Genomic DNA, 15,178 nt, shown 5'->3' on the forward strand with positions numbered 1-15,178 from the left:
CATAGTCATTGAAAAACTCAGGATCTTTGTACCCAGGGGCTCTATCTTTCCTTGACATCTTTAGATCTGCCTGTAGCCCATAAATAATTTTCAGTATCCCCAGATAACCTGGAGATTTAGTTAATAATGCAACTTCTAATTCAGTAGGCGTGGAGTGGGGCTTAAGATTCTGCATTTGTGTCAAGTTCTCTAGTGATACTGATACTTGCTGGTTTATAAACCTACCCTGGTTAGCAAGAGCCTCTCTGGAGTTTTAGGAGGTGGGGATGGAAGTGTATGTATCATTTCTGCTTTTATTTCATTGGTCAAAATATAGACATATGGCTCACCAAAGTACAGGTGGCTGGAAAATCTAGTCTGGTAATATGCCAGGGTAGAGAGAACCCCAATTCTGTTACAGACTGGGAAAATTCCAGTTTCAAGTGGATAACCACTATGTAGAACCCTTGAAATGAGAATGTGGTATGTGTGAGGAATGTAGGAAAGTTCAGTTGGACTAAATCCTAGAAGACAGAGGGCATTTGCTGGATGAAGTAGCAAGGGCCAAAGCTGGCAAGACTTAAGAGGATTTAGGGTGATGGAAAGTGACATGACCAAGGGGCTGGGGATATGGCCCAGATGGTAGCGTGCTTGCCTGGCATGCATGAGGCACTGAGTTCGATCCTCAACACCACATGAAAATAAAATGAAGGTTTTTTTTTTTAAAAGTAACATGATCAAGGTTTGCATTTTTGAAAGTTCACAGTAAGTTCACAGTAATTGCAGTGTATGGACAGTGGATGATAAGAAAATAAGGGCAAATGGAGAGAGCACTCGGAACCATGTGACAAATGACAGGGTGATTTTAGACACTTTTCTTTTTTTCTTAAGCTAATAATGAAGATTGGTAAGATGAAAATTTGACTGCTCTAGCTCACTTCTCTGTATCCTTTTGAACAACTTCTTCTTCTTCTTCTTCTTCTTCTTCTTCTTCTTCTTCTTCTCCTCCTCCTCCTCCTCCTCCTTCTTCTTCTTCTTCTTCCTTTCTTCTTTCTTCTCCCCCCCCCACCCTTTCCTTTTCTGATATTGAGGATTGAACCCAGGGATTCTCTCCTACTGAGTGGCTGGGATTACAGGCATATGCCACTGTGCCCAGCAAACTTTACTCTTAAATTATACAACCCATTCTCAATTCTCACTATATTTGTAGTCTTTGATTGATCAACACTTATTCAGTATCTACTGTTCATAAGATTCTTCTGGATATCAAAGATATAGCACCTTATCCCAGTTTTCTAGGATGGCGTTGCTGATAGAATTTTCTGCAATGAAGGAAGTGTTCTGTATCTGCTCTGTTCCATATGATAGTTACCAGTCACATATGGCTAATGAGCAGTTGAAATGTGGCTAGTGCAACTGAGATACTGAATTTCTATTTTATTTAATATTAATTAATTTAGATACATGTAGCTAGTGGCTGCCATTTTGGATAGTACAGCTTTAAAAGTTGGAATAAAATGTTTACAAGGATGACTAACAACACCAGACAGTACCTAAGTCCCCCCTTATTCATGGAGGGTATGTTCCAAGACCTCCAGTGGATGAAGCTGGGGGTAGCACCAAATCCTACATATACTGTTTTTTCCTATACATACATATGATAAAGTTTAATTTATTAGACACAATAAGGGACTAACAATAATAATAAAATATAACAATTATGACAAAATACAGATAAGAGTTATTTGAAGATAGTATCTCTTCCACTCAAAATGTCTAATTGTATTTTTTGGCAGTGGGTGGGTACTGGGGATTGAACTCAGGGGCACCCGACTACTGAGCCACATCCCTAGCCCTATTTTGTATTTTATTTAGAGACAATGTCTCACTGTGTTGCTTAGTGCCTTGCTTTTGCTGAGGTTGGCTGTGAATTTGCAATCCTCCTGCCTCAGCCTCCAGAGCTGCTGGGATTATAGGCATGTGCCACCATTCCTGGTTGTATTTTCACTTAAAGGAAATACTTTATGGCTTTTCTTTGTCATATCCAAATTGACAATCTCATTACTCTTGAACTTTAGGGCCATTAATAAGTAAAATAAGGCTTACTTGAACACAAGCTCTGAAATAAGCGACAGCCAATCTGATAACTGAGATGGTTACTAAGTAATTAATGGTTAGGTGGTATATAAAGCAAACATACTGTGGTCAAAAGAATGATCCAATCGTAGCTAGAACAGACTGGATTTTTATCATACTACTTATTATGGTGCACAACTTAAACCATGAATTGTTTATTTCTGGAATTTTTCATTTAATATTTTTGATCAATGGGAAATAGAACCACAGAAAGTGAAACCATGGATAAGGAGGGACTACTGTATGTGATGAAGTCCAAATAAGTCACATAGTGTAGTATAAACTGTTATATGCAATTAAGAAAGGGGTACTGAGTTTAGAGCATCATCTCTGGATCTGGAGTTCCAAACTGAATGAACTGATTTATTAGCTTTTAATTTTTTTTTCTTCCAAGCTTCATGAAAATTTAGTTTGTAGTACAGTAGATTAGATGAGATTATGTGTGTATGGACATCAGGTGGTTCCACCTGTCCAGTGTTCATTCCTTCACCCAGTGATAACAGCATTTTAGTTTCTTCTTTCCTCTCAGTTTCTTTAGCCTGAGTGATACCACTCATCCCTGTCCTCTAAAAAGTCAAGTACATGAGTCTGGCTAGTCAACTCATTCCTTTCTGAGTACCATGATGGATTCAGAGAGGTCTCTTGCCCTGAAATGGACCAATAATACCCAATTTCAGTAGTTTAAGCAATGGCTGATGACTGCCTGGACCAGGGTGTTGGTAATGTATATGAAGTAGATATAGATGAAGTAGTCATTGGGATTTTTTTTTTATTAAGTATTTGTGTTTGTGGTAAATTGTTTACAAAGATATCTCCTATTATTATTATTATTAATTTTGCCATTTCTCTTGAGAGATGATTTATTTCCTTAGTACTTAATTCTAGGCTGGTCTTCTGACATATTTTTGACTAGTAGAATGCAACAGAAATGATGGTCTGGAATTTTCCAGACCAAGTTTTAAGAGGCCCTTAACTTTTCTAGTTCTTAGGGAAGTTATGTAAAGATGTCTAGGACACAGTTGCTGGGGAAGATGAGACATCTCTTGAAGAGGTATCAGAGCTGAGAGCCAGACCATGTACCACAGGCCTGTGAGTAAGGCCACTTTGGAACTTTCAGCCCAGCCCTGCCCTAGTTTAGGGCAGCTGATATTAGGTGGGAAAAGCTAAGCCATCCTCTTAAGTCCTCCCCCAAATCCCTGACCCACAGGATTGTTGCTTGCTTGCTTGTTTCCTTCCTTCCTTTATTTATTTATTTTCGAGGTGCTGGGGATTGGTTAGGTCCTTGCTAGGAAAAAACTCTACCACTGAACTGCTTTCCAATCCAGGAATGTTGCTTTAAACACTAAATTCTGGGATGTTTATTAAGCAACAAGATACAACTGAAACAGTGCTTTTTTAAAAAACATGTTATTATTTAGCTAATAGTGTCTAATCAGATTATTTTATTATTATTTATATATATAATATTATCTAATTCAATGCTTTACCTGTATACAAGTCAAGCACTCTACCAACTGAGCTATATCTCCAGCCCCTATTGTTTTTTCTTTACACACTCCCATGCTGCTATGCATGTCTATGAAATAAAACGAAAATGAATCCAAGTGTAGGCATTGAAGAGGGACATAAAAAACCACATACAATGCAGTCTAGGCATATGTGGGCATGGTGGTGGATTAAAGGGCAGTTGTACTGTTTTTTAGCTCTATTGGCCGGAATGCATGCATGTGAGCCTCAGGTTCTATTTTAGCACTAACTCATAAAAGCTTCTAGGATCCCAAACATCAGGACCAGCTTTGAATCATGCTAGCATGTAAAGCACCTTTGTGCTAGTTCTACACTGGCACTAGAAGATAGAATCCATGCCCTCTGCCTTTGAAGACTATGGACACCATATCCTAACATCTATTGGAAGAATTGAAGGGGGTCTGGCCAACCTCATGAAGATCTAATGGCTGGCTTCTGCAAGTTGTGTGTATGTGTGTGTGTACCTTGCACATGCTAGATAATTGCTTTCCCACTGAGCCACATCCCATCCCTGCTGAAATCTTACGTTTTTCAGTTGCTGACATGTGATGAATCCAACTGAGATGTTTCCCCGGCAGCTGTAGATGTAATGCCTCGATTCTTCCTAAGCCACTCAGGAATTGTGGTTTATATACTGGAAGGCCTGTGTCTCCACATTATTCACTTGCCCCAGGTCTCTCCCTGATGGGATCTGGAAAATGTTTTTTAGCTCGGGAGGAGGAATCTCCTCCCAAAATGCCAACTTTGATGCCAAAGTGTTTTTTTATTATTTTGCAACTTAGGATTGATTGAATGCAGGGGTGCTGTACCACTGAACTACATTCTTAGACTTTTTAATTTTTTTTTTTTTTTTTTATCTTTTTGAGACAGGATTTTGCTAAATTGCTCAGGCCAGTTTCTAACTTGTGATCCTCCTGCCTCAGCCTCCCAAGTAGCTGGTATAACAAGAGTGTGCCATAGCACCTGGCTTAAGTGAATTTTTTATTATTTTTGGCACAATGGCAAACACATTTTGTCTTCTAAATTCACTATCACATACGGATTTTTTCCATATCTTTCATGGACCAAGGACTTAAAAATCATCAGCTGTGTTTTTATCTAATGTATAAAAGTGATCTGTCATTCCCAAAGGCTACCAGAGCTGTTAGTATAGACACAGGAAAAAATAACACACTTTATAGGTAGAAGTAACATCTGCCCCTGTTAAATGCTCTGGGAAAACCCATAAATAAGGCTTATTGCCAGCTGTGGGACATCTGAAGCTGTCCTTAGGGAAGTTCAGTCTGTGCTAAGTCACATCTTTTTTTTTTTTTTTTTTTTTTGAGAGAGAGAGAGAGAGAGAGAGAGAGAGAGAGAGAGAGAATGAATTTATCTTAATATGGCGGACACAACATCTTTGTTTGTATGTGGTGCTGAGGATCGAACCCGGGCTGCATGCATGCTAGGCGAGTGCGCTACCGCTTGAGCCACATCCCCAGCCCCTAAGTCACATCTTAAATGTCTTCATATGTGTGCTTCCACTGCCCACCATTTTTGTATAGTTAAAATCATGGGCTGGGGTTGTGGCTCAGCAGTAGAGCGCTTGCCTCAAATGTGCGGGACCCTCAACACATAAAAATAAATAAGTGAAATAAACGTACTGTGCCCAACTACAACTAAAAAATAAATATCTTTTAAAACAATCATATTTGACAAAAAAGAAAGGGCAGGGGCTGGGTTGTGGCTCCTGTTGACCACTTGCCTTGCATGTGTGAGGCACTGGGTTCAATTCTAAGCACTACATATAAATAAATTAATAAAATAATTATTAATTATTAATTAATAATTAAAATAAATAATTAACCTTTATGGTTCATCAACATCTAAAAAAAATAAAAGAAAAAAAAGAACAGGGCAACATTCAGACCCAGCTATGTGCACATATTTTTATAAGGTGGGATTGGCAGTTTCACTAATATTACCATGTGATTGTCAGAGAATAGCCTAACCTTTTTATTCTAGTTTCTTACCTATTTCCTTTGCACTGTACTAACTCCTTCAGGGTAAACAAAGGTCTAAAGCAAAAGCTCGGGTTGACTAGGATTCCTACTGTAGTAAAGAGAATATTCAGGGCTGGGGTTGTGGCTCAGTTGTAGAGTGCCTGCCTGGCATGTGTGAGGCACTGGGTTTGATCCTCAGCACCACATAAAATAAATAAAATAAATGTATTGTGTCCATCTACCCGCGCCCCCCCCCCCCAAAATTCAGAGAAATTATTTGCAACAAACCCTGAGGTTGTAGCTTATCTTCATCTCCAGGTAGGAGACTGATTTCCTCTTAGCTGCCAGCTTTTTCATGAAAGCCTGATTTCTTCCATGAAAATCTCTTTAGTATGTTACATTACAACTATGTTACATAGTTGTAATGTTATATATTTCTTTGAGACATATGATGAATTTATCTCTCCCTTACTTCACATGGGCAAGGACTTAAGTGGCTTACCATTACTCTAAGCCTAAAATGTTGTAAACTTTAAAATTTTGCACTCTAACATTGAGGTATATCCCCAGCCCAAAAAACTTCTCATAAGGACTATATGGCTTCTGGATCTGTGCTATTTGTTCAATCTCATCTCCAAGGAATTTTAAGACATAAAAATCTAATTGAATTTAAGAAATATTTATGAAGTCTACTTTGATCCATGTTCTCCTCTATGTGTCATTTCATTTCCTTGTAAACCTTGATACAAAACTATAAAAATCAGTAGTAGTCTTGTTGGCAACATCTCTGCTGATAACTTATAGCTTATTAATATTTTGAATTTCTAATTGAAGATCAATGAGCATTTACTTTCAAGAAAAAAAGGTTTCATTCTCCACTAATAGCATTATTTTTCTTTTTAAATTTATTTATTTATTTTAAATTTATTTTTTAGTTGTGGGTGAACACAATACCTTCATTATTTTAATTTTATATGGTGCTGAGGATCCAACCCAGTGCCTCACACACACTAGGTGAGCACTCTACCCCTAAGCCACAACCCCAGCTCTCTTTTTCTTTTTTTAGATGGAGTCTTGCTATGTGGCCCACGGTTGTAATCATCCCCCTCAACCTCCTAAGGACTATAGGAGTGTGCCGCTGAACCTGGTTGATGTATTTATCCATACTGGCCCAAATTTGGGAGGTTTTAAAAATTCTTTGTTGAGATAGTGTCTCTCTCTGTTTCCCACACTGGACTGAACTTAAGTGATCCTCCTGCCTCAACTTCCTGAGTAGCTGGGACTAAGAATGTAACACCACACCCAGTTTGTAATGAATTTTGAATTTAATTAAAAAAGATTTCACTAGGCCTTGGAAGTGGTTTCATAATTCCTCACTCATTCTTTTTCTCTTTGACAGGGCTTGTTATTCTGAAAAGATTCTAAGGAAGCTCCAACTTCTGATCTTGAGAGTACAATAGTCATAAGTGGGATGTGCCAGCCTGAGGGGTAGCCCTGGCATTCACTGGGGTCCTGGGGGACTTTGCCAATGCTCTAAAGTGAGTGACACTTAGTATCTTCAGTTTCACAGTAAATTCTTGGTATGGGTAGGAGCAAATCCAGCTGCAGAAAACTTGAAGCTGGCAAACCCCACCTTGCGGATATTCCAGTCATGTGACTGACTATGCTTGACTGACCAATAGAGAAAAATATCTGTGAAGCATTTGAGCTGAACTAGACAATTGTGTGTAAAATATACGCTAAAAACAAATTTTTGGGGCTGGGGTTGTGGCTCAGAGGTAGAGCGCTTGCCTAGCATGTACAAGGCCTTGGGTTCGATCCTCAGCAACATATAAAAATAAAGATATTGGGTCCAACTACCACTAAACAAAATTATTTATATAACCAAACATAATCATCTATTTTTAGTTGCCTGATTATGTTATGTTTTTAATTAAAAAGAAAGACAAAGTGGGCCTATCTTTGTAAACATTTATTCTCTTGAACTGAAAAAGGCTTGCATCAGCACACATTGTACAGCCTTGCAAATTACACAGAAATTGAAAAGAAGGTTCCTTGTTCATAAGTGCAATGAATCTTTATGTCCAGTTATCTGCTGCAAACAATGAAAAATTTTGAACCATTCAAGTTTCCAGCACTCATCAAATGTATTTCCTTAGGTGACAAAAAAAATCCACGAGGAGGGGAATGCAGATAAGTGGCATTTAGTTATTGGAGTGACACTTATAAAAGAAAGTGGAAATATTTTCCTGCCTAAGATGATTCTTATTCCCCTTCGAATCTAAGTGGTTTGCTTTAGAGGCATCAAGAACATAATTTACTTTACACTTAATATTCATACTATCTAAGTGAATAAGGAAGGGACCCTATAGAAGAATTCTGTATTTTATGGAAAATGTTTCTGTGTTTAGAGATTCAGGGGAAGAGAAATCTATTTGTGGGCTCTCTTTAGCACCCTCAGGCCCCCAAAGGGATAGTACATGGTTTTGGCTTGGTTCTTCCATTCCTGCAATCTTTTCCCCCCAAATTCTAAGTTGGGTCATACTGTGCTGGTTGTAAAAAGAAATACAGGTTGCAACTGGTTATAATCATTTTGAATAATAATTTGCTGTACAATAGAGCTTTGGATCTGATACAAGAATTCAGAAATATAAAACAAAATAACTATAAAAGTTAGGAGGCATTTGACAGCATTTCCTTAGAAAAGCTGCTAACTCTGTATCATTCCGGTGTGGATTCCTATAGTCAGTAGGGAAAATGTGTCTTTCTCCCCCTCCCATTTGCTGGAACACTGGCCTTTCTTCAAAAGCTAGAACACCACGACCACACATCCTAGGAGACTCTAAAACGTTAACAGAAGCTCCAAATACCAAGCCAATCAGATATGTGAGAGGGAAGGGGAATCATGGAGGTGAAAGGTCCAAAGGTGGCTCTGTTACTGAGAACTTGCCCTTTCCAAAATGTGAAAGTCATAATGCTTCTTGCTTGTTCTCAGCTTAAACTTGTTAACTGAATTAATTTGTTTCTTCAATGCATTCTGTGCAGCTGAAATGGAGGGAAATGTGGCTAAGACGGTGTATGTAGAGGCCAAGTCACTGGGTTTAGAGCGCTCAGGGTTGACAGTGCTGTCCCCGCTGCCACAACAAAGGGGGTGATGACGTGGCTGGGACTGAGGGTCCCGGAGCCATCGAATCTTGGCGCCAATTTTAAAGAGTTCTCCAAAAAGCTTCTCAGCTTCCATGCGAGTTATTCCATCGGGTAGCTCAGTAATTTCTAAGACCTTCCCAACAACTAGAATGGAAAAGGTAGAATTAATATATCCCTGTTACCAAAAAAGTTAGATAAAAAGTACTGCAGATCCAAAGACAACATAGGTAATGAAGAAAATTTTCTGAAATTATTCAAAATCACAGAAGTATATTTGACATGATATTCCTTAATTTATTTACTTATTTTTTGGTATAGGGGATTTAATATAGAGGCACTCTATCCCTGATCTACACTCCCAGACCTTTTTCATTTTTCAGTTTGAGACAGGGTCTTGCTAAGCTGTCCAGGCTGGCCTTGAACTCACGATCCTCCTTCCATAGCCTCCAAAGTCTCTGGGATTACAGGCATGCACCATAATTATGGCTATTATACCATTATGGCTATGGCCATCTTTTAAATCATTCCTATTCACCACTTAGGCCAAGGGTATGGAGCTAATAGTGCTAAGCTGCTGATCTCAAAGTCCTCACTGATAGTTTCACAAGTATATGTAACACTTTTCTAAATCAGGTAATCTCAGGCAAATCTTTTATTGAATTTCATGTTTCCATTGTAAATAAAGATAACCCTTGCCCTAACCAACCCAGGCTGTTGAGTAGAAGATTAAAGTATAAATGTGAAAGCACTACACCACAGAAAAGCCTAAATGGTTCATTCAGACAACCCCTTTCTCAACACAGAGGCTGCTGAACTCTACCTGCTTCTCTCTGTTGCCCCTTCATTGTTCCTAAACCCACCTGCACTTTACTATACATATTCTCCCATCTAAAATGAAGCAGAGTTAAAAGAACATATTCAAGAATCCTAACTTGGAGATTGCATAATTTCCTGGGACATTTTCTATGGGATTATAGGAAAAAGAAAGCCCATTTCTGTGGTGTGATATATTTTAAAACTGTCACCAATCTGTAGACACACATTCCCTTGCCCCTCAGGGACATACCTGCTTCTCCTGCTCCAAGGTCTGTGGATGCAGCTTTCTTAGCTTGTCTCCTTCCTCGGTTTCCATGTCTGCTGCCAGACTGACCCTGGAAGCCCACAAATAGTTGAGAAATAAGTTTAATAATGCTGAAAAATGTGTTTGTAGTGCTTAAAAACTTAGCACCTAAGTTTTAGGGTTTAGTAAACTTGGTTAGGGTTTAGTATTCCTGCAGAAATAAATCAATCCAAGGCCCTCTGGATCCTGCTCCGCAGCAATGGTATATGATTGCTCACTTGCTGACTCTTTCATAAGCAAAAGTGCCCCAACCCTTAGCCACCTGGCCCCATCTTTGGGTGGTACTAGTGAGCCACTGCTCATCAAGTACCACTGCCTTCTCTTGCTTTTGCTCTCAGAGCTAACAGGTATAAATCATTTGGCTGAGACATGCAGCTCTTCTTAGGCAGTACCAACAGGTGGGTTCAGTGCCCCGTATCTGACAAAGGAATATGGGATTCTGTGACAAAAAGGTTATAGAGCTGCCTTTCATACCTGTTGGTTTGGAATGTGCCCATGCAGAACAGTAGGAGGATTATATTGCAGAGGTTGGCCGAGTAATGGATACCTGGCATCTCCTGAAAGTCAAAAACATTTTTACAGTTTTCTCTCCTCAGTTATAATGCACTTCTCAGTTTTCTTTTCTCCCCCTCCCCACCAGAATTTTAGAAATTGTTCAAAAAATAAGATACAGAGGGGAAACATATTTGATAGAGTAAAGCAAGTATAGGTAATTCATGTATTTAAAAAAAATTCCTTTAAAGAGCTGGGGCAAACTTCTAAAAGGATTATGATTAATAACAGTAGTTATGCTGGGCGTGGTGGCACATGACTGTAATCTCAGCAGCTTGGGAGGCTGAGGCAAGAGGATTGTGGGTTCAAAGCCAGCTTCAGCAATAGCAAGGTGCTAAGCAACTCAGTGAGACCCTGTCTCTAAATAAAATACAAAATAGGGGTGGGGATGTGGCTCAGAGGAGATGCATAAAAAAAAAAAAAAACTATGAAGAAGTCATAATTGAGTGTTACAATAATGAAATTGAACAATAAGGCTCAAAATTTAAAACAGAATAGAGAGAAAGATGCTTAAAAATTCTGGTACCTCCTAAATAAAGATACCCAAGATTTAATCACATGTAGCGACATTCTTTTCAAATATGTTAAGTTGTGGTCAGCAATAAACAGAGACTCTTTCTTACAGGGTGGGTGAGGCAGTCCTCTGGGGTATTCATACTAGATCATGTATACCACCATATATGCAGAAATGCACTTACAGCCATATCAGACTATATGACACATACCATTTCATTTTTTTTTTAATGATAAGCTTTCTTTTTCTAGAATATTAAAGTAAAATTTTGTAGAAAATTCGGAAATAGGGGCTGGGGATGTGGCTCAAGTGATAGCGCGCTCGCCTGGCATGCGTGCGGCCCGGGTTCGATCCTCAGCACCACATACAAACAAAGATGTTGTGTCCGCCGAGAACTAATAAATAAATATAAAAAATTCTCTAGAAAATAAAAAAAAAAAAAAATTCGGAAATAGAGAATTACAAAGGAGAAAATAAAAGTGTGTGGCTCATTTTATATGCAAGTACATTTTATAATTCTTTAAAAAACTGAGCTAATTAACATGCAAAATGCACATTTTAATTATTAAATTAGGTAAATTCTAACAATTGTACAAGTCTGTGTAACTGCCTGGCATGGTGGCCCACACATGTAATCAGCAACTTGGGAGGCTGAACTAGGAGGAACACAATTTCAAGGTTGGTCTCAGCAACTAAGACCTTCAGAAATTCAGGGGGACCTTGTCTCAAAATAAAAAATAAAATAGGGTTAAGGGATATGGCTCAGTGTTAAAGCACCCTAGGTTAGATCGCCAGTACCAAAAAAATCTATGTAACCATGATTCCAAAAAGATAAAAGGACATTCCTATTTTCCAAAGAGTTTTCTCTAGTTCCTTTTTGGTAAATTCTCCTTATCCTTTCCTCCTTGGAATTCAACTCAGGGGCGCTATACCACTGGGCCTACATCCCCAGCCCATTTTAATTTTTATTTTGAGACAAGGTCTTGCTAAGTTGCTAAGCCTGGCCTCAAACTTGAGATTCTCCTCCCTTAGCTTCCAGAGTCACTGGGATTAGAGGTGTATGCCACTGTGCCTGGCTCATTCTTGTTTCAATATTTATTTCCCTAATGACGAACCACGTTGAGTACCTTTTCAAGGGCCTAACAAACATGCGTATACCTTTTTTGAAATGACCATGTTGCTTTTTAAAATCGCTTAATATATTGTGAGTAGTTCTTTCTATTTTAAATATTTATTTTTTAGTTATAGGTGGGCACAATATCTTTTTTATTACTTTATTTTTATGTGGTGCTGAAGATTGAACCCAGGGCCTCAAGCATGCTAGGTGAGTGCTTTACCACTGAGCCCCAGCCCCAGCCCAGTAGTTCTCCTTTAAATGATTCTTTAAACCATGAATTTTAGACAGTTGTACAGTATTTCTTTTTTTTTTAAATTTTAACATTTTTCATTTTTTTTTTAGTTTTCGGCGGACATAACATCTTTGTTTGTATGTGGTGCTGAGGATCGAACCCGGGCCGCACGCAGGCCAGGCGAGCGCGCTACCGCTTGAGCCACATCCCCAGCCCTGTACAGTATTTCTTGTACAGCTATATTATAACTTATTCCTCACTGTTGAAAATTTAGGTTGTTTTTTTTTTAATTTTTCTGCTATAGGAAAAATGCTTTTGTAAATAAATCATTGTGTGCATTAATCTTTTTTTTTTAAATATTTATTTTTTTTTAGTTGTAGTTGGACACAATACCTTTATTTATTTATTTATTTATTTATTTATTTATTTATAGAATATTTTAATATTTATTTTTTAGTTTTCGGCGGACACAACATCTTTGTTTGTACATGGTGCTGAGGATCGAACCCGGGCTGCATGCTTGCCAGGCGAGCGCGCTACCGCTTGAGCCACATCCCCAGCCCACCTTTATTTATTTTTATGTGGTGCTGAGGATCAAATCCAGGGCCTCTCATGTGCTAGGAGAGTGCTCTACCACTAAGCCACAATCTAGCCCTTGTGCATTAATTTTTAAGATAATTTCAGGAAATAAAATGAATGGTCTCTATGTTGGTTTATAATTATCTGCATGCAAGTCTGTTCCTCTAAGTAGACCTGAGGGAGAATGATGTTAAAGATTTTTTCCCTATTCATCACTGTATACCAGTGGAACAGTATGACTTCAACAAACATTTGTTGAAGCCAGGCACAGTGTGGCACGCCTGTAATTCCAGTGGCTTGGAAGGCTGAGACAGGAGGAGTTCAAAGCCAGCCTCAAAAGTTAAGCAACTCAGTGAGATGCAGTCTCTAAATAAAATACAAAATAGGGCTGGGATGTGACTCAGTGGTTGAGTGCCCCTGAGTTCAATCCCTGGTATTCAAAGGCAAACAAAAATGTTTGCTGAATACATTTTTGAATTAAAAAAAATTTTTTTGGGGGGTGGTGTTGGGGATTGAACCCAGAGGCCTGAGACCCTCCATTACTTATTTAATTTTTATTTTGAGATAGGGTCTCCCTAAGTTGCTGAGGCTAGCCTTGAGTTTACGACCCTCCTGAATCAAGTTGCTGGGATTATAGGAGTACACTATCATGCCTGGCTGTGAAAGTATTTAGCAGCAAAAACAAGGCTAGAAGAGTGTCTGGTAATAAACAGATTTGCCTGAGGGAAGGTGAAAATGCAGTTTTGTGGGAAACAGAAAAGTAACAGTATCAAGATAAATTACCAAATGATTGGGATTGGATGCCTAAAATTCTCTGAAGCTGTGATTAGTTTCTGATGCACTTACCCTGCCCAGGGACAAAAGGTCTAGAAAACTGGGGCATGATGGAAAGTGGTGGTCCAGAGGGACGTATAGTTTTCAGGGTGGACAGCTGAGCTGGTGCTGGCGACTGAGCTGGTGAAATAATGGGACTGCTGAGTTGAGGGCTGTGCTGTAATTACAGTACATAGAGAAAACAGGTCAGCATTACTGGGGCATGCTTTTTGCAAATTTCCTTTTGGACAAAATTTCTTCTTCCTCTTGAGTATAAATATGTACTTGTTTAAAAAAACTCAAACATACCTTCCGACTCCCAAAGATCAACATGAGTAACAGACCATTTCTATACATATGCATTCATATATCCATTTTTTACTAAAATGGGAACAGATTAAATTTTATTTTTGAAATTTGCTTTCATACATTGGCAATAATATTGTTGATATTTTTGCAAGCAAGAATATATATACTTATCCCAATCTTTCTTTCCTCCATTAAAAAGTTTAACCTCTCATAAAGAATTCCCAGATTTCCTAAATGATGCTAAAAATTTATTGCATTTGTTTTCTTTCTCCCTGTAAAAATATTCATGAGTCACTTAACAATGGGGATTATCCTGAAAAATGTGTTATCTGGTGATTGTACTATTGTATGAACATCCTAAGAGTTTGCTAAGATAGCTAAAATGTCAGTAGATGATAGAAATTTTTCAGTTCCATAGTAATTTTTTTTTTTTTTTGCTATGCTGGGGATTGAACCTAGGGCCTTGTGTATGCTAGGCAAATGCTCTGCCACTGAGCTACATTCGTAACTCAAAACTTTTTAATGTATTTATTGTTTTGGCGGTGTAGGATGAAGCCCAGGGACTCAAATATGCTAGGCAAGTATTTTATGCCAAATCCTTTTCCATTATAATATAATATGACTAATGTCATATATGCAGCATGTTGTTGACTAAAACATTGTTATGTGGCACATGACTCTGTGTGTGCATGTAGCATATGATATATATGTGTATATATACCCACACCCCCCCACATACATATACATATATATATTTCTGAGAATAATTCAAGTTGGATACTCTCTCTTTTGCTGAAATAATTAGTGTCTATTTCCTAAAAATAAGGACATTTTCTTATATAATCACAGTAGAATCAACAAAACCAGGAAATTAACAGTATCTTTTTTATGTTCCAAACCTTGAAGCCTAATCCTGTATCCTCAAGACCCATTTTATACTTCCTCTGCACAAATCTTGGCAACCATTATTTTTCTGAGGAGCTCTGGTTCTTTTAGTAGACAATGGTGTTTTGTTTTTTTAAATTTTGTTTCTTAGTTGTTGATTTCATTTTTTAAAAGAATATTTTTAGTTGTAGATGGACACAACACCTTTATTTATTTAGTTTTATGTAGTGCTGAGGATCAAACCCAGAGCCTCTTGTATGTGGCTAGGCAAGTGCTCCACCACTGAGCT

The 15,178-nt window shown here is 38.2% G+C and overlaps 1 protein-coding gene across 8 annotated transcripts in view; it reads right to left on the reverse strand.

Moving 5' to 3' along the window:
• Positions 1–7,589: 7,589 nt before the first annotated feature.
• Positions 7,590–15,178, reverse strand: part of R3hdm1 (R3H domain containing 1) — a 98,017-nt gene continuing 90,428 nt past the window's right edge. For all 8 annotated transcript variants that reach the window (XM_076866878.1, XM_076866874.1, XM_076866873.1 and 5 more), the window contains 4 exons: positions 13,729–13,873; positions 10,363–10,445; positions 9,835–9,919; positions 7,590–8,912 (listed from right to left, as the gene is read on the reverse strand). In XM_076866878.1, the coding sequence (XP_076722993.1) occupies positions 8,557–8,912; positions 9,835–9,919; positions 10,363–10,445; positions 13,729–13,873 (669 nt within the window). In that variant the 3' untranslated portion in view covers positions 7,590–8,556. The remainder of the gene's footprint in view (positions 8,913–9,834; positions 9,920–10,362; positions 10,446–13,728; positions 13,874–15,178) is intronic.

The sequence above is a fragment of the Callospermophilus lateralis genome, chromosome 9, assembly GCF_048772815.1.
Source record: "Callospermophilus lateralis isolate mCalLat2 chromosome 9, mCalLat2.hap1, whole genome shotgun sequence".
In the NCBI taxonomy this organism is placed as follows: Eukaryota; Metazoa; Chordata; class Mammalia; order Rodentia; family Sciuridae; genus Callospermophilus; species Callospermophilus lateralis.